The sequence below is a fragment of the Rosa rugosa genome, chromosome 1, assembly GCF_958449725.1.
Source record: "Rosa rugosa chromosome 1, drRosRugo1.1, whole genome shotgun sequence".
In the NCBI taxonomy this organism is placed as follows: Eukaryota; Viridiplantae; Streptophyta; class Magnoliopsida; order Rosales; family Rosaceae; genus Rosa; species Rosa rugosa.
The window spans coordinates 24312200-24331191 of record NC_084820.1 but is presented as its reverse complement, the minus strand read 5'-3'; the positions used below and the strand labels follow the sequence as shown (position 1 = coordinate 24331191).

General features: G+C 38.4%; 2 protein-coding genes and 1 long non-coding RNA gene across 4 annotated transcripts; 2 read left to right on the top strand and 1 right to left on the bottom strand.

Moving 5' to 3' along the window:
• Positions 1–1768: 1768 nt before the first annotated feature.
• Positions 1769–4758, top strand: LOC133724347 (inositol-3-phosphate synthase). The gene is made up of 8 exons (XM_062151048.1): positions 1769–2075; positions 2207–2275; positions 2408–2543; positions 2649–2896; positions 3062–3288; positions 3383–3864; positions 3970–4032; positions 4383–4758. Exons 1-8 carry the CDS (start codon positions 1888–1890, stop codon positions 4500–4502), a joined length of 1533 nt encoding a protein of 510 aa, XP_062007032.1. The 5' UTR covers positions 1769–1887; the 3' UTR covers positions 4503–4758.
• Positions 4759–5023: 265 nt separating this feature from the next.
• LOC133724348 (uncharacterized) lies at positions 5024–8952 on the top strand. 2 transcript variants are annotated; one of them, XR_009853632.1, is made up of 4 exons: positions 5024–5606; positions 7685–7738; positions 8032–8156; positions 8349–8952. It is a non-coding gene; the product is annotated as an uncharacterized LOC133724348 (long non-coding RNA). The 2 variants fall into 2 exon arrangements; XR_009853633.1 differs by having other exon boundaries at positions 8313–8952.
• A 7613-nt stretch (positions 8953–16565) lies between these two features.
• On the bottom strand, positions 16566–18134 carry LOC133726232 (FCS-Like Zinc finger 5). The gene is made up of 2 exons (XM_062153775.1): positions 17649–18134; positions 16566–17038 (listed from the first exon to the last, which is right to left on the bottom strand). The coding sequence occupies exons 1-2, from the start codon at positions 18002–18004 to the stop codon at positions 16876–16878; spliced, it is 519 nt and encodes a 172-aa protein (XP_062009759.1). The 5' UTR covers positions 18005–18134; the 3' UTR covers positions 16566–16875.
• Positions 18135–18992: the final 858 nt, after the last annotated feature.

Sequence of the window (18992 nt, the reverse complement as noted above, 5' to 3'; positions counted from 1 at the left end):
TTTTTAATATTTTTATTATATTATTTTAAGTTTTCTTAATTTGTTAGATATTTCAAATTATAAATAGATACAACTAAACAATAGAAGCATAGATATAAACCAAGTGTGAAGATGAAAAGGCCTTCGGTGAAGTGAAAATGCCCACCTAGAGGTAGACTCAAAATAAATAATGGGGCTTTTAGTCCTGTGGATGGTAGTGGTGGTATTGGGTGGTGGTGCGAAATGATCTAGGTTTGGGAGTTGCAGCCTTAGCTAGGCCGTTTGAACATACTCACTCCACTTTGAATATGGAAGTTGAAGCATGTAGAGCAAGTCTTTTAATTGGAATTCACCAAGGTAGGTCGGAAGTTGAAATTGAAAGTGGCTATATCCTATTAATTACTGTCCTAAATAGAAGATAGGAGGATCTATCTGAAGTGGGTCGAGTGTTGGAGGACTGTAAAGTTTACATGCCTGCATTTTAGTTTGTCCATGGTCAACGCATTTTTAGAGAAGCAAATGGTGTAGCAGATCGCTTGGCTCATCTTGCTAGGGTTAGTTTACTTGATGACGTGTGACTAGATGGAACTCCTGTTATTATTCATGATATTCTCTATGAGAATTATTGTAAGTTGTATTATTTGGATTGGAGTTCATGTTTTATGTCCCCTATGATGCCTAATTTTTCATTACTAATAAATAAAACTGGGCATGGAGTTTAGCCTCCCCTTTCAAAAGAAGAAGACGAAGAAAAAAAAAAAACCCTAAACAGTGGATGTTACAATTAAAGGAATTCTAATTAATAGTATGTACATTCCATCTTTTCAAAATTTCTCAAAAAATTTATAATTATGTCATCGTTAATATTGTGATTATAAAAAGTGACCGGAGTTTTCATTTCGGTCATAAATAAATTCCCATTTTTGTATAGAAACTAGAAATTTTACCCGCGCTTTACCGCGGGATTTAGTGTTATCAATGAATTAGAAGCCTTGATTAAGCTAAAGTAGATCTTAATAATAGGGGACATCATTAGTTTGATCTCCATTCAAATTGAAACTTAAAGCCAAATTATTTTTATTCACACGTTAATATACTAATACACAAAATTTAGGAAGAAAAAACTTATTCAAGTGCAGAATTTTAGATAACTGAAATTTAGCAGCCATTACTTCTGAAACAAAGCTAAAGCTTCCTCCAAAACTTGACCAAAATCTTGGATCTCTCTTGAGGTTCAGTGCATCATTGCCATTTTAAAGTTCTAAAATCTTAGTCCCTGCAAGGTAAAATGGTTGATCATTAAATTCCACAATGCATATTTGACAAATTTTTCTCAATCTAATATGGAATAAACGATGAAAAATACAATGCACCGGAGCAAGTTTACAAATATACCCTTGCATCAACATCCACCACGTGTCACTTGAAAACCATCCACGAACTCCTTTCATGCCCGATCACTCGCCAACAAACGCATCGATTTCCAGCGTGTCACGCCACGCTCCACACCGCGCGGACCGATTTCCAGTGTTTTCTAGCACCTTCCTCCACCGTGGATCTCGCAAGGCTTTCTCCAATTGGGCTCGTCAGATCACCGCCACGCGTATGGCCACTCACGTGCCAACCCCAACATTTTCCATTTTTCCTTTAAATTTCTCTCATGTGTTTTTACGTTTTTGCATGGTCAGGCTTCTCTAAACCAAAAGGCCAATAATACGGGGGCACTACGGGCCACTAGGTTGCTCCACGTGTAGCCGCAGCGGCGTATCACCCTCTATAAATATACCGCCCTGGCGCTACGGTGAAGGAGCAGCACAATCCTAAGGATTGAGATTGAGAGGTAGCAGTAGCATTTCCAGAGAGAGAGAGAGAGAGTTTCATTTTCCGGCGAAAAACAAAGCAGAAAAAATGTTCATTGAGAGTTTTAAGGTAGAGTCCCCTAACGTAGAGTACACTGAGAATGAGATTCATTCCGTGTACACCTACGAGACCACTGAGCTTGTCCATGAGAATAGGAAGGGCACTTACCAGTGGATTGTTAAGCCCAAGTCTGTCAAATACGAATTCAAGACTGATGTCCATGTCCCCAAACTAGGGTTTGTACCCAGTTCATGATTTTTTTTTTTTTTTGGTTTACGAAATTAAAATGATTAGTTATGAATTCCTCGTTTGTGATTTTTTCTGGGTGAGTGTTGAATCTTGTTGATTTTTGGTGTTTAATTAACAGGGTAATGCTTGTGGGCTGGGGTGGAAACAATGGCTCAACCCTCACTGCTGGTGTCATTGCTAACAGAGAGTGAGTTTCAATCTCGTCATCTTCCACCTGCATTTAATTTTTATTGGTTGTTTAATTTGAAAGACGTTCGTGCTCAGTTTCAGCTGAGTTTGTCCTTATATGAATATTTTATTAATTCCAAGATATTTTCAGAGGAATCTCTTGGGCAACTAAGGACAAGGTGCAACAAGCCAATTACTTTGGCTCACTCACGCAAGCCTCATCCATTCGTGTTGGGTCTTTCAATGGGGAAGAGATCTATGCTCCATTCAAGAGCCTTCTTCCCATGGTATTAATCATCATAAATTCTTGGTGCTTATTAGTTGTGTGTTTAATGAATTAATACAGTGATCGATTAATTGATTTTTTTTTTAATGAAATTGGGTATATGCAGGTGAACCCTGATGACATTGTGTTTGGGGGTTGGGACATTAGTGATATGAACTTAGCAGATGCCATGGCCAGGGCCAGAGTCCTGGACATTGATCTGCAAAAGCAGCTCAGGCCTTACATGGAGTCGATGGTCCCACTCCCTGGAATCTATGACGCTGATTTCATTGCTGCTAATCAAGGTTCGCGTGCAAACAACGTGATCAAAGGGACTAAGCAGGAACAAGTCCAACAGATCATCAAAGACATTAGGTACTAAAGAGACTAAATCCTTGCTAATTAATAACTATAAAGAACAGTGTAACATGCACAAGCTAGTACAACTCCAATAGTGTTAATTAAGTGGATGTTTTGTCGTTTTGATGAAAGGTACTTGCTTTGGTGCTAATATATGGTTTACTTTATGTGGTGAATTAGAGAGTTCAAGGAGAAGAACAAAGTGGACAAGGTGGTCGTGCTGTGGACTGCCAACACTGAAAGGTACAGTAATGTGATTGAGGGGCTAAACGACACCGTTGAGAACCTTTTGGGTTCGGTGGACAAGAATGAAGCTGAGATATCCCCTTCCACCTTGTATGCCATAGCTTGTGTGATGGAAAATGTCCCTTTCATCAATGGAAGCCCACAAAACACTTTTGTCCCAGGTAGGCCAGCTAGCTAGCCAGTTACCCTTTGATGAATTTTAGTACTGAAATGTGATTATACTGTAATTACATTGCTAATGATTAATGGTTGCAGGGCTCATTGATTTGGCCATCAGGAGGAACACTTTGATTGGTGGGGATGACTTTAAGAGTGGTCAGACCAAAATGAAATCTGTTCTGGTTGATTTCCTAGTTGGAGCTGGTATCAAGCCAACATCAATTGTGAGCTACAACCATCTTGGAAACAATGATGGTATGAACCTTTCAGCTCCACAAACCTTCAGATCCAAGGAAATTTCCAAAAGCAATGTTGTGGATGATATGGTGTCGAGCAATGGCATCCTCTTTGAGCCTGGTGAGCACCCTGATCACGTTGTGGTGATCAAGTATGTGCCCTATGTGGCGGATAGCAAGAGAGCTATGGATGAGTACACATCTGAGATATTCTTGGGTGGGAGGAACACCATTGTGATGCACAACACCTGTGAGGACTCCCTCTTGGCTGCTCCTATCATTCTGGATTTGGTTCTCCTTGCTGAGCTGAGCACTCGTATCCAGCTCAAATCTGAAGATGAGGTCTGTTTAATATTCAATAGTTGATGATTTATACATTACATTGTTCCCAATTTTTTATCATATTCATAATCATTAAACTAATTGTATGACCCTTTATGTTTACAGGGAAAGTTCCACTCTTTCCACCCTGTGGCTACTATTCTGAGTTATCTCACCAAGGCACCTCTTGTAAGTCCACTATTTATTCTCTTCCCAATTGCTGATATGAATGATTTTATTGGTACACATCAATAGCTCTTTGTCACTGTTTCTGCAATCCAGTGTTATTTAAAAATCCAGAAATGAAAGGGAAAAATAAAACCAGGATAGGGGGATTAGTTGATATGACATTTAATTCTGTAAATGAATGAAACCATTGCCACTTCACATGAGCGTGAGGAAAGGAGGTGGATCTAGTAACGTTGTCCTGTGAATCATGAATGAGTGATTAATGACCTCTTTGTACAGATAAAAAATGTGACCAAAACATGTAGAATGTGCCAATATTAATAGGGTGGTGCATGTGTTGTTGAAAACAGGTTCCACCAGGTACACCAGTGGTGAATGCACTTTCAAAGCAGAGGGCAATGCTTGAGAACATACTGAGGGCTTGTGTTGGCTTGGCTCCAGAGAACAACATGATCTTGGAGTACAAATGAAACAACCTGCTAGCTAGAGATATTCGAAAAATTGAGTGATTCAGAATGTTCAAGAATTAATCTCGCTCTCTTTTGCTTTCTCTTTTATTTAGTCTGTTGTTGTTCACAGATGGTGTGAGTAGTCTTTTAATTTTCTATCTGGAGAAGGTTCCCATGGCATGTGTGTAGTGCAGTTGCTTCTAGCTCATTGAGAAGCAAAGCAACTCTTTTGTAATTGAAATATATAGATAATATTGGAAAGTAGTTATGTGCCTAATCTTGCACCGTCCTTTCATACATAGTTTTAAGCCGAGCCTTTTCTCCCTAATTATCCATTTCTTCTGCATACATATTCAAGATTGCAAAACCACCAAAGCTGAATTACGGGAGGTACCGAAAAGTATTTGGTCTTGGGGATAACTATGGCATAATCAAATCTCAAGTGCATTGTCTGCAGAACGCATGAATTAAATATGAAGCTAAAACCCAGAAACATTCAGGTAGCTATAGCTTAGACTGAGAAATATATAGTTGAATCATATATAAAGATGTTAAAGGAGTTCCAATGGTCCCATCTTGCTCAACTGCTTTCCAAATACGTGGGGAGCTGTTAAAGTTCAGGACCAGAACTTAATTCCCAAATAGCCCAATTTCTGGTCCACCAGATTCTTCAATAATTCATGAGGTGAGGTCCTGGTCCCATGTGTCTTTTATCTTTTAGCTTGATCATGGAATATGTTTAGGGTTCTGTTAGGTCTCTTTAGTTGTCCCAAGAGGTTCAACAATCAACACCCATGGGGAGGGGGGCCTCTTTTGATAAGAATAGCCGTGTCTTGCTACTCTGATAAGAGCGCTGGTTCCTAGGTTTCACAGGTTCTGCCATTTATTTTCTTTGTCGATTCCTACTTTTATCTATATATTCTGGTACTCCATGTGAAGGCCAGGGCAGTTTGACGGGCCAAGGTTTCTCCTAAGGTTATGTGCTTCGAAAGCTTGCCATGATAGTTTCCCCACTAGTTTGAAGCTCACAGAGAAAGGAGTTCAGGTGTCTCCAATTTGCTTTTTGTGTTGCATGTTCACTCTTTTTACCTCATCTATCGATTCTAATTCTGCCTTGCCGATCAGGTTCGAGTATAGGCTTAAATTTTTATACAGGATGGTTACTCTATTGTGTTGATTAGCTACATAGTACATAGTAGTTCACCCTTCATACCCGTGCAATACATGTTGAATAAGGTGTCCAACATAATTATTTTTTCTTCGCGGGTGAAATGTGTCCTGTTGTCTATTTGGTCTAACTACCATTGTGAAGGTTCAGAGTTCAAGCTTCAATAACATCATAAGAAGGGTTGAGTGAGATAGTTCATTCTCTTTTTTTTTTTTCTTTCTTTCTTTCTTTCTTTCTTTCTTATATGAGATGTTTTAGCCTATTCAAACTATATTAATTTTTCATGTTCATTTGACTTGGAATTCTTCTCTCGATCAAAACCCTATAATAGGAACACATTCGTGTGTGCCAATGGCTCAATACTATGTAAAAGTAATGCCATGTCCAAAAACTTTGTTATGTTCTCCCAAACAAGTCTAGAATGTAGGCATTGTTATGATGAAGAAAAAAAATTACAACACAGTTTTTGAAAAATTTGATACTAAGCAGTCAAATTTGAAAGCAAATAATACACAAGGAAAGCAGATCTAATTCAAACTGTTGTGACTTTTGCTTAGTAAAAAAAAAAAAAAACTCTCGCTGAGGAGAGCTTCTCTCTTCTTTTTTTTCCTCTAATCCCTCCGCCCGTTTCTCTTTAATTTCCTGACCTCTGCCCTGGCAGTGGCAAGCTACTGTTGGAAAGTTCGGTGACGTCTCTGTGTCACCTGGAGGACTGCCGGTGCCGGTGTTGCTGGCTTTGCCTTTCTTGGAGGGTTTTGCTCCCTTAATGGGCTACTGTTGGGCTTGTTTTGTTTTTCCTTTGAGTTTGTTTATGATCTTGTCTCAAAGTTTGTTTGAGTCTTTATTTTTTTTTATTTTTTTTATTTAATAAAAAAAATACCCTGACGGAAAAAAACTGTTATGACTTTTGTCGTGCCCCTAAAGTAGATGCCGTTAGCTATATTGGATTTGAGTCACAATTTCTAGGGCTTGACAGTTACCCACTTAAACCAATGGTTATATGACTTATATCCACCTGAACCAATGGTTATATCATCAAATATGTTTTGGTGGGTAATATAATATAGAAAACCTGGATTGTTGTGGGGGAAACTGGAAACAAAGTTACCCATAAATCCAAAATAAGGATACTTAAAATAGAGGGAAATTAAGTTAGAAAATTCACAAGTGGGAAAAGCTTTCCAATCCTCAGCAGGAAGCATGGGAATGATATGACACCCAAAACCCCAGCATTGGCTATTATATACGGTTCAATAGTACTTTGAAAGCAACAAAATTTGCCTAAACTTTTAATTAATTACATTACATTTATAAACTCACAGTAAAATGTACGCTTTTATAGTTAAATAAAGTTATATTTCCATACCTTTGCATTATTGAGAAAGCAAGAACCAACTGGAGGGCTATTGACTCTGTATAGAAAAATCACAGCAGATCTTTGCAGTTCTGATGTTGAAGATTTTGTTACATTTTTAAACAAGCCGTTATAGAAATGATCTAATTGTTTATAACTCCTTAGAGTCTAAACTGACCTACTGAAGAGAATTGAGAGATACTAAAATCATTGTGTTGTTGTTTTGAATATAGGACAGTTGGGAGTTCCAGAGAAATTGAAAGGGTCCAGGGAGCATAATAAATTGATCTCAAAGTATTCTATAATGTACTCTCCCTTTTGTTTTATGTCCAAGAGCTCTATAATAATAATGGTGATGTAAAAGCAATATATATGTTAGAATAATATTGGTGATGATGAAAGGACCTTGTTGGTTTTCAGAGAAGGAGACTTAAGAGCTTGTTTTAAGTATTATTGGTTCTACTATTGTTCTACATTATTATGATGTCTTCATTATGATGATGTAGTTGAATGCCTTATTTTCTTCTTTGGAAGTATGAAAAAATTATGTCTTATGGTCAAGAAAAAGTAAGAGAGCATACGTATGTAAGATTCTACTTTATACTGCTTTGTGGGTTAGCTGGCTTTGTTAATTATTTTAGATGAACTGAATCAATTTGTAAAGTGTTCAATTTTTCTCAGGCATGACTCAAGTGGCCCTCGATCTACGATAGCGTCAATTGTGATAGATATCAGGTTAAGATTTTTATCGTACTCCAAAAAGAAGAAAGAATAACATGTTGTAAATATTAATGAGGTTATTCATGTTATAACAATTAGTGTTGCATGATTTACACCAATTAAGATTGATTGGTAATCAACAGAATATAATTAGTAATTGATTGATTTGTAATTAGACGAGTAATTAGTTCCCTAAGGTAGTCCTATATAAACCTAATGGTGAGATGAATAGAAAGACATCTCATTCTCTACGTCATTTCTCTCTTCTCTCAAACTCTCACACTTTATATTTTACAACACATTATCAGCACGAATAGCTCTAGGATTCGGATTGCGGATTGCCAACTAGAAGAGGCAAATAACTCTTAATTGGATTGCAGAGAAGAGGCGATTCATCATTCATTCAACATCACCCTACTAGTTCTACAACCAAGTAGGTTTTCTAAATCTTGAGTTTTATATTCATCCTTATTGAGCCTATAGAATGAACATGAAAAATTCTCTATGATGCATGAACCCCAAGTCTTGGAATATTTATATGTATATTTGTTCATGTTTTGGATTGATTGATTGGAAAAACAAAAATTAGGGTTGGTAGGACTGTAGTTGTTTCTGGTTTCTGCAGCCCAAGTGGCTGACCCGAAGGCCCAAACCAGCAAGGCCTGCCCAGCAGAGCAGATGCAACCATGTCAGTGACCCACTAAATTCAAGGCCCAAAAGCACCTTGCCTAGCCTAGAAGGCTGCTAATGGGCTGACCGCACGGACTACCCAGAAGGCCCAACAACCCTATAACACACTCTGGGTCCCTCGCTATCTAGGACCATGCCAACAACCCAAGTCCATCTAAGCAGAGCCAGAAGCTCAGGCCCAAGATGCATCGGCCAAGCCGCTGACTATGCCAGCAGTTAAATGGGCCGAGCAAGGAGCTCGAAGGCCCAATTCAAGCCCAGCAGGCCCACTATCTCTATGGTCTTTCGCGAGTTATCAAGTGGTCGAGCCCAGTCCACCTTCTAGACCACATCAAATAAAAGGCAAAAATGACTTTGCTATCTGTGAGATTCGAACCCAGGCATAAGCTGTGTGAGACGAACCACATCCCCACTGCGCTAATGTTGCACATTGAAACACGTTATCAACACTCTAACCATATTTTATATATATTCTGCCAGAAGCATTCATTCTAATTGCAAGATTTTGTGACATTTAAATTATGAATTCTTTTTGTGCAATTGTGAAATATTATTCCAACTTGTTTTGTTCATAATTGTTTTTGCTACTTGTTTAAATTTTCGCACTATAATATATGTGTAAAAATTGCAGGTACTTAATGAACCAGAAGTTTATGCATAAATATCGAACCTGTAGTTTTGATAAAGCCATAGAAGGAACTTGAAGTTTCCTACATATATAAATTCACCAAACATGATAAAACCAGAAGATTTTACATGTTTAATCCGATTTCTCAAGCCATGTTATAGAACCTGAAGTTCCCATTAGTTATATTTTCACATTAAGTCATGAAATGTTATGAATCTTCTCCAACTAGGCTCACCCGGTTGGATGCGATGTCTAGGTAAGGTTCGGATGAGGCTGTGTACTTAAGTGAGACTCGCTCTACCTAAACCTCATCCCTCCTTACCTGGTCGTATTCAATTGGAGTTACCGAAAGGGTTGAGTAATATCCACGATTTAATGTCAAATTTTAGCAATTGAAAGTTTCTGGAAGAAATTATCTAAAGTTGGCATGCTTTCTTGCCTGAAGCAAGACATGATTAGCAAGATATTGAACGAGCTCATCTGCCCAAAACAATACAAGAAGAGGCACTTTACTAATTCTCAAAATTGATCACTATCTTGTTGCTCACTGAAATGAACAACAACCTCCTGTTGAGAAATGGTCAAGCCAAGCCCGTCGGTACCTGAGCAGCACTTTTGCTTGAAGCAAATGATGTTACTCATCGTGAACCTAATCGCAAAAGGAGAAATTGCGGCCGTGAAAAAAAAAGGACTATATGACCATGAGCTGCATAGCCAAGGCACAGAGTTAAAGCGCGTGGCCCCATGTTATAATGCCCTTGTCCAACAAGCCCAAGTGGAAAGGAACACTGGTCCAACCCGCCACCGCCATAATTAGCATGATCTTTGTTATCGATCTGGAAGAATTGACTGCTGGTCCCACACCTGCTGTGTAGCCTTGTTGGTCCCGTTGAGGCCCACTGCTACCCAACCTTACTCTGAGTTACAGCTGGTGACCATGGATGGGCATGTACGCACATTTAGGTATGCAGTCCTCATGCCAATTGTGCCACCACAACGTACAAAATTGGGTCCTCAACAAAGGATGGGCATGTATGTTGATTATGAATCTCATCCATTATGTGTTCTTTAGAGCCCTTGACAGGCGATCTCTTTACCGCTAGATTTGCGGATTGTCACTTTGATGAGACAGTCTTCCCACCGTTAGGGGGAGATAAGAACATCCCATTCCTGATGAACAACATGAATTAACATGGAATGTCCCCACAATGTCTCATCTTGATCCCCAAACCGCACGAAAATAGTGAAGTGCAAACAATTCTAGATCTATGGAGTATAGAATACAATATGCCAGACACTTTCTCTAATCTAGCTAAAGTGATGAGATCATATATACCTGCTACAAATGTGCCTGCAATGATAGACGTCCCTGTAGGATGTGTGTCCCAGATGGACGAGGTATGACCATGGCGGCTAACCAGTCATATGTCTCTACCTAGAAGTGAGGTGGACCATTAGGTTCGAATGATTCGTATCCCTGGAAGAGGGTAAACTTGGCGCAAACGAATCCTTTTGACATCGCAATCTCAAACTGATTCATTTCACGAGATAAATCCGAATTATGGGTACGTCCTAGAAGAGACCATGTTGGGGGACGCTCCAACATTTGAACCCACTCCCGAGAATAGAGGAATCTCGGTAAATTTTAGTGAGGTTTGGAATCGGAATGAGATTATCATCGATGATATATTTGTATTTGTACTGGCCACCGAAACTATAATAAACGATGACATTAAACCTTGCTTTGTTGATGAATATCAACGAAGAGATGACTAGCCAAAAAGGAAATAAGCAATCGATGTTGAATTAGATTCCTTGACAAACAGAAAGGTGTTTGGGCCTGTTGTTCTTACACCTCCCCATGTTAAACCTGTAGGATTTAAATGGGTATTTGTAAGGAAGCGTAATGAGAAAACGAGATTGTGATACACAAGGCTTGTCTAGTGGCGCAAGGATTTTCTCAACGCCCTATGATTGATTACAAGGAGACGTATTCTCCCGTAATAGACGTAATAACGTTCCGCTACCTTATCAGTTTAGTAGTTTCTGAAAAACTAAATATGCAGCTTATGAATGTGGTCACAACTTATCTCTGTGGGGATCGTGATATAGAGATATACATGAAAGTTCCTGAAGGACTTAAGATACCTGGTGCAAATAGTTCTAGACCACTGAGCATGCTCTCCATTAGTTTTGAGGCGTTCACTATATGGATTGAAACGATCTAGACGGAGGTGGTATAACCGTCTAAGTGAATATTTGATCGGGATGGGATATGTGAATAATAAACTATGCCCATGGGTGTTTATTAAGGAAACAAGTTTCTAGTTTGGAATTGTAGCGGTCTATGTCAATGACATAAATTTGATTGATACTCTTGAAGAGATCAAGGAAACCACAAAGCACCTGAAGTTGGAATTTGAGATGAATGGCCTTGGGTGAACAAATTATTGTCTCGACCTGAAGCCCGAGCACAGTGCAGATAAAGTTTTGGTCCATCAACCAAATTACATCCAGAAGATATTAAGACGCTTTAATGAGGACAAAAGCAAGCACACCCATAGTCGTCTGAAGTCTATAGAGAACCGTATCGTCCTGTAGATGATAACGAAGAGATATTGGTGCCAGAAGTCCCATATCTAAGTGCAATAGGCGCATTATTGTACTTGGCTTAATGCCCTAGACAAGACATCTCATTCGATGTGAACTTGTTAGTTAGATATAGCTAGCTCTGCGCCAACACGCAGCCACTGAATGGCATAAAAGACATTTTTCGCTACCTTAGGAGTGCAACGGATATGGGCTTATTATATCCCTACGCATAAAGGAATTGAACAAACCCCCTTGATCCTTGGAATAATGCTCACCTTGTTGGATATGCTAACACGGGCTATCCATCACACCCGCATAAGGCGTATTCCCAAACTAGTTATGTCTTTACCAATGGGATTATTACAATTTCTTGGAGGTCTACGAAAGAGACCATTGTTGCTACCTCTTCGAATCATGCTGAGATTCGAGCTCTTCACGAAATAGTATGTGAATATATATGGCTAATAGCCGTTACAAAGCATGTTCGAAGCACATGTGGACTACATTTCACTCCACCACTGATGAACCGACCATTATCTACGAGGATAATGCTGCTTACATCGAGCAGATAAAGACGAATTTCATCAAAGGAGACAACATCAAACATATTGCACCGAAGTTCTTCTTCAATCAGCAACAACAGGAGCATCAGAAGATTGAAGTCAAGCAGATTCGATATGAAGACAATCGTGCAGACCTCTTTGCCAAGTCACTACCAAAGTCTACGTACATTCTAGAAGCATGTACAAGGTATTGGTCTACGTAAATTATCTGAATTACCTAACATGTAATTTTCAGGGAGAGTCGAAATCAGAGGGAGTATCCCGAAGCATACCCACTTGACCATCGTGTACTCTTTTTGTCCTTCGTCCAGGGTTATTTTGTCCCACTAGATTTTGTTACCTGGCAAGGTTTTAACGAGGCACATCTTTGGCATGGTCAGCCCACTTACTGCATCCTGAAGATACTTTGATTCGACATATATGCATTTGCTCATTTTTTTCCCTTCGACCACGGGTTTTTCCCACTGGGTTTACCAGGCAAGGTTTTGGTGTGGCAACTCTAATGCATCCCTCTCGTAGACATACTACCTACTTATTATGCTGATAAGAAGACTTCACCTATCTCTGTTGTGATTCGACTACTCCACATTCACGCACGTTGTGCTCTTTTTCTCCTTCGACCAAAGTTGTTTTTTCCCACAGAATTTTTATTACTTGACAAGATTTTTGACGATCGAGGCAACTTAGAACCACACAACAGGGGCAACACTATTGACATGGAATATCCATGCCAAGGGGGAGTGTTGTAAATATTAATGTGGCTATTCATGTTATAGCATTAGTGTTGCATGATTTACACCAATTAAGATTGATTGGTAATCAACAGAATATAATTTGCATTTGATTTATTTGTAATCAAACGAGTGATTCATGTAATCGTTAATAGTTACCTTTTGTATACCTAAGATAGTCCTATATAAACCTCATGGTGAGATGAATAGAAAGACATCTTATTCTCTGCGTCATTTCTCTCTTTTCTCAAACTCTCGTACTTTATGTTTTACAACATAACAATTAATAATGAAGACAATTGTAATAGATATTAGATTAAAATCTTATCACATGCAAAAAAGAAGAAAATAATAACCATTAATAAAAGCGTTCATACAAGATTGAGCTAGTGTACGATAAAAAAGAAATCGAACATATAAATTAGATTAACTACTTGATATATTAATACATTAATAAAAAGTACTTGCGGACTAAAGGCTTCTCATAGTTGAAAACAAAGTTTGAGGTTGTTTACTAAAAATCCCTTCCAAGAAGATATAAGAATGAACGAATGATTGAGTAGAAACACATACCAGCAGTACGGTTTGGATTTTGACCTATATATTGTTTTTAGCTCAATTAACGTGGACCTCTACATAAATGCTCTAAGATCCAGATCCAACCTGAAACTTATTCACATAAATATAATTGAACCCTAGGCCTGATTCCATTGAACCCCAAGTTAAATCCTATTCATATCATGTGGATTTACTAGGAATTTTGCAGAACATACTGCCAATTTATTTACTAATATTTATCAATATTCTCCAAACTCACATCCAAATTCCAATCAATGATTCTATACAAGACTAACCTCACTATTTGCACAAAGTTAAATTTATAATTGAGGCTGAGGTAGATGAGCATTGAGCTAGCACCAAGTGGGTGAATGGTCCCAGTGTGACAAAAAGGATGGGAGCTTTATGTGAATGTCGAGGGGTCGCATAGTAACACATATACACCAACCCATGTATCAATCAACATAAAACTCCAAATGAATCTCTTTCAATTTTCATTCAGGAAGCGTCCATTCTAAGCTGACGATGCCACAGATTCCCCAAACTCTTTCTTGTTCATAAAATGAAATGTAGATGAAATCCACTTTCATTTGGAGAAAAGTAAGAAATGAAAATAAATGTGGGAAACTACTGGGAATGGAAAGGAGACTTTTGTGAAAACACCAAGGTGACCGTCACTAGTCACTCACTAGTATTTGGTTCTTGTTGTTTTGTTTTTAAGGAAAAACACAAGCACCTGTCACTAGATTTGGCAAGTACCAAATAGCAAATAGGTTAATAAGGATATTGGGGCGTTCATCACAAGTGAATAAAGAAAAAGTGCCAACCAATTGTGGACTTTTTCCTTTTGGTTTTGGCCTACTATATATACACACACACACCATATTAGTAAAAAAGGAGACGTGTAAAGCAAAAAATACATACGTGTATTATTCGGATATTTTATCAAATAGTACGTTGAAAAATTCGGCAAAATATTTTTAATTAATTAAAATTATTAATTTTTTAATAAAAATAAATTTATATTTATTTTTGTTCAATAATATGTGTAAAATACGGATAAAAGTAAAAATTGTGTATAGTACGTGTATAATATTCTTGACTTCAAAAGTACGAGAAATTTAACGAGTCCCTTTTAAAAATACGAAGTACAGAAGTATTTAAAAAAAAAACGTAAATACGTGTTTTATTCGTGTATAATAGAAAAAATTACTAACTATGAGACGGGGGAGGATTCAGTGCACCGACATGCACTTGTACCGACATAAACACTCTTAGGTTATTAATAAAAATATTAATTATAAATATCAAGGGTTGAGATCATCTTATAATTGTTGGGTCATTTGCACCGTCGGTGTATAAAATAATTTCCAATGAGTTCAATGATTGATCTCGTTCATTTCCAATCTTTCTATGAGTTGTTGTTTTATGAAAAATTAATAATTAATATTTGACTTTTCATTCACTTTGCTATCATTATAATCATCAATATGTATAATTTTCTAAGATCAGCCTTGTGTTTATCGATTTAATTGATCACCGTATAACTAATAGTTTTTTAATTAACTTCTAATTAATTCTTTAAAAATAGATAATAAATAGACAATTTAGATCATTAAATTGCATCGTAAACGATTAACATATATTATAAGGGAGACATTTACATTTCTTTGCGGATGTCCACACTTTGAAAGACACTACGTATTTGTATTTGTGTAACTGTGAACACACAGTATTATATGTATATTTTGGGGGTGTAGAACTGGTGGCTGAATGTGAAGTCGAACCCTAGAAGGTCCGAAGATTATAGAGATCAAGGACCATGTACATTTAATAATTTCATTTTCATAAGATGGCATTTTCTGGGCTGGACGACAAAACTGTTGTGTTAGGCATTATCTTGGTAATAATTGAATGTGGGCGAGAGGAGAGCTAAGGCTTTAAAGCTGTGGTTTGTTTACCAAAGACATGAATAATAATTGTTGAATATGAAATTCGTTGAAAAGGAAAGTAGGAAACCGATGCATGAAGCAATCCCCACAGAAACATATTCAAGCAAATATATAAAATCCAACTTCATTAATGTCAAGGTGAAGTACTTTCCAATCAGAGTAACAAACTAAATATATAGTCCTATGTAACTCTTCCAGATTACTTAATTACTTGCTCCCATTTTGAGTTATTACTGTCCAGAACTATCCTTCGGTCTGCTATGATGATTGGGAATGCATATGTCATTCCCATTTACTAATCCCATGAGTTGGTTACAAATAATGGAGAATAAGTCGGAGCTAAGATTTTTTCTTTCTGCCTCCACTTTTTTCAGCATCCAAAATCTAGGGCTTCACCATGGTTGATGAAGTCTCAGCTCGCTTGGTAGCATCTCTGGCAATCACGGAGTAGGGTAGGACCTCCTTTGGTCCGGTGGGCGCAACGGTGGTGTCGTCTCACCATTTCGCCATTGGGGGCTTGATGTCTGTTACGGGAAAACGGCGCGAAAATCCGAAGGCATTCATGGGCACTATAGCCTTGGTTTGGGGGCACAGAAATCGGTTGAGGATTCGAGAACAGAGAGACCGCTATATCTTTCAGTTTTCGACGGTAGAGGATTGGGAATTTGTACTGAACGGTGGACCATTGTTTTTCTGGAAACCTCGCAGCAGCGGAATTTGATGGGTTTGGTGAAGCTACATCGGTCCAAATCAAATCCATTCCGGTATGGGTTGAGATCATAGGGCTGCAGCCGAAGCTTTTCACTGAAGGTACAATGGCGTTGATCGGAGCAACGTTGGGAGAGGTGATGGCACTGGATAGTCCGACGGTGCGTCGTGGGAAGGCAGCACAGGTTTGGATCCGTCATGCTGTCTAGGCCCCAGTTTGGTAGGTTTTTGCTCCAATGACGTACGAGTTTGTGGCGGGAGCGGAAGCCACGGTTCTTTTCAAGTATGAGCGGCTAGTCAGGTTTGGCAGAATTTGTGGGTTTTCTTGAATACAGTTAACTTACCGGTTAGAGTATAACGCTGGAAGCTAATCCGGTTGACAATTTCACATGGTTAATTAGAATATACAAAGAAAAAAAATTGCAACTAGCTCGATTTGGCCTGTCCCATTTGCATTAACAAAACAAATGCACCCACGGACCTTTTTACATTTAAGTTTACATAACCATCTTGCATACATACATATGTGCTAGCTAGAGCTGCAACAGGTATGGACCTGTGTAGGGCAGTAAGAACATATATAGTACTATTATGTAAATAACGTCAATGGGGGCCGGCCGGGCAATTCATTAATCTTGGAGAAAATGGGAGGTTTGCACCAGTAGTGCAATAACTATAATACATAATATGATCGACTATTTTGATCTCCAGTCCTTTTGGGTCTGATTAATTAAGCAGCGGCCACAGTCTGGGTTTTACCAGAGGCCTTGGAACTCGATCGAGTTGCATGGCGGTCCTCTTTCTTCGAGGCCACCCCCTTACACTTCTCTACTCTCTCGTCTTGCTTCATCTGCTGCTCTCTGCATTCCAGGCTGCAAAAAGCTGTGTCTCCCCTGCAGTAAATTCATTTTCACTTTCATTAATCCATTACCAGAAAAAATAATAATATACTAAGTTACTAACTAAATCATCGATCGCCGGTAGCAATATAACAATGCAAACCCACATGATATTTGAAAATTCTGGGCCTTCTGAATCCCACATCAAATTTTAAAAACTCAGAATACTTGAGCAAGATCACTTAGCAAGTCATGAAATGTGAATCTGAGAATTAAAAAGAGATACTAAAACTATCTCATAAACACTAATTACTTAATTATTGGTTGCTTTTTTTTCTCTTTTCTTCTTTACATATGTGAAACTATTGCTTGCAATATGGATATTATCATTGGTGTACATGTGACAGCACCATGAAATCAGAAAACAGAAAAAAGGAAGAAAAATCCAAAAATTAAAGAAGATAGCAACAGACACAAGAAGAAACATGATCCTCTGCTTATTTTCTTCAGTACTAAATCACTATTATCGTGCTTACATCCAAAACTAAGTTGTTTCAAATTTCGAACACCAAAAAGGTTCATCAGCAGAGGATCCGAAACTCAAATCAGAAAAACACGAAAACAAGAAAGAAAACATTTCTGAATCAACAAACACTTTACATACCTATACATATAGAGGTCGCGGCCGGAAGCCAAGCTCCGTTTGCAGAGGCCGCAGGTGCGGAGGAAGTGAGCGGTTTCGACTAGGTCGGAGGCCGAGTTTCTTCTGTGGTTGCTGCTGTTGGTTCTGGGTGACAACATGGCCAAGAAACGGTGCTGTTCATGATACCCCAAGCTGTTAGGGCTCTGATTATAATTAACAGGCCCATCAAGGCCCACCACCGTCGATGATGCATGCACATCCATCATGCTAGGGTTTTCAGTCGGCTCCTGGTCTTCCACGTTGTTCAGATCGACGGTGATCCCGGTCATGCTTGTCGTTCTCCGAATCGGAGGGCGAGGACGCTTCCCTAACAACATGCTTATGGTTTTTGCTCTAAGAGTTCCAGAATTTCTTCTGGTTTGGGAGGAGAGAGAGAGAGAGAGAGAGAGGGAGTGAGCAAGGTAGAGAGGAGAGGAAAGGGAGTGAGAATGGAAGGTGGGAGGAGGAAGATAAATGAGATTGTGGGGAGGGGGAGAGTGAATCAGGGCCGTTTATTGCGACCACTGAGTGCCAACAAAACTCCACGTTAGCATTTTACTTAATGCTCCTGTCTCTTTGTTTTTTGTCTCTTACTTTTATTTTATAAATTTGCCCTCTTTTTTTTTGGCCTTTCCCTTTCTTTCTGAGTTTCTTAATTTTTGATTCTTTAGCTGGGTATCTTACCTGTCAGGTCTCAATTAATGGTGTAATTAATAGATTATTAGATTAATCTCAGATAGATTGATAGCATGATACTCTCAGGTATCAAGGAATATAAGATTAGCATGTGTTTTAACTCCTACAACAATACATATCATGGGTACGGCTTGAACTTTAATTATACTTATCTAGATTGGTACGTACGTATATAAATTAGGAAGAATGAAAAAAAAAAAAAAAAACTTTTGGCTTCTTTTTTTCCATGTTTTTTTTTAAGATGATTAAAGGATTTCACTTCTATCTCCATGGTGACTCGAACCCAGGACCTGTATTGTGTTTATTTTCTTCATTTTACTTTTCTTCTGTTATATGGTTTGGCAATTAAAAGTGTTCATTTTCGAGATCACAATTTATTGAATTGTTTATGTAACCATCATTAGACATAGACATTTGGCACCAATGCTTTGACAATTTGCCTGCAACGTGGTGGCCAACACTGACGATTTTCGGTGCTTCGGTCGTCGGTTTAACCTCGCAATTAAATTGTCCATGATAACCAACTTAACCGCGAACTCTTGTATCATTTATGTGATTTCTAACCCACTTCATCCTTTAAAGTATTATTCTCGACCAAGCTAATTAATTAGTGCACGATTACGCAATAGA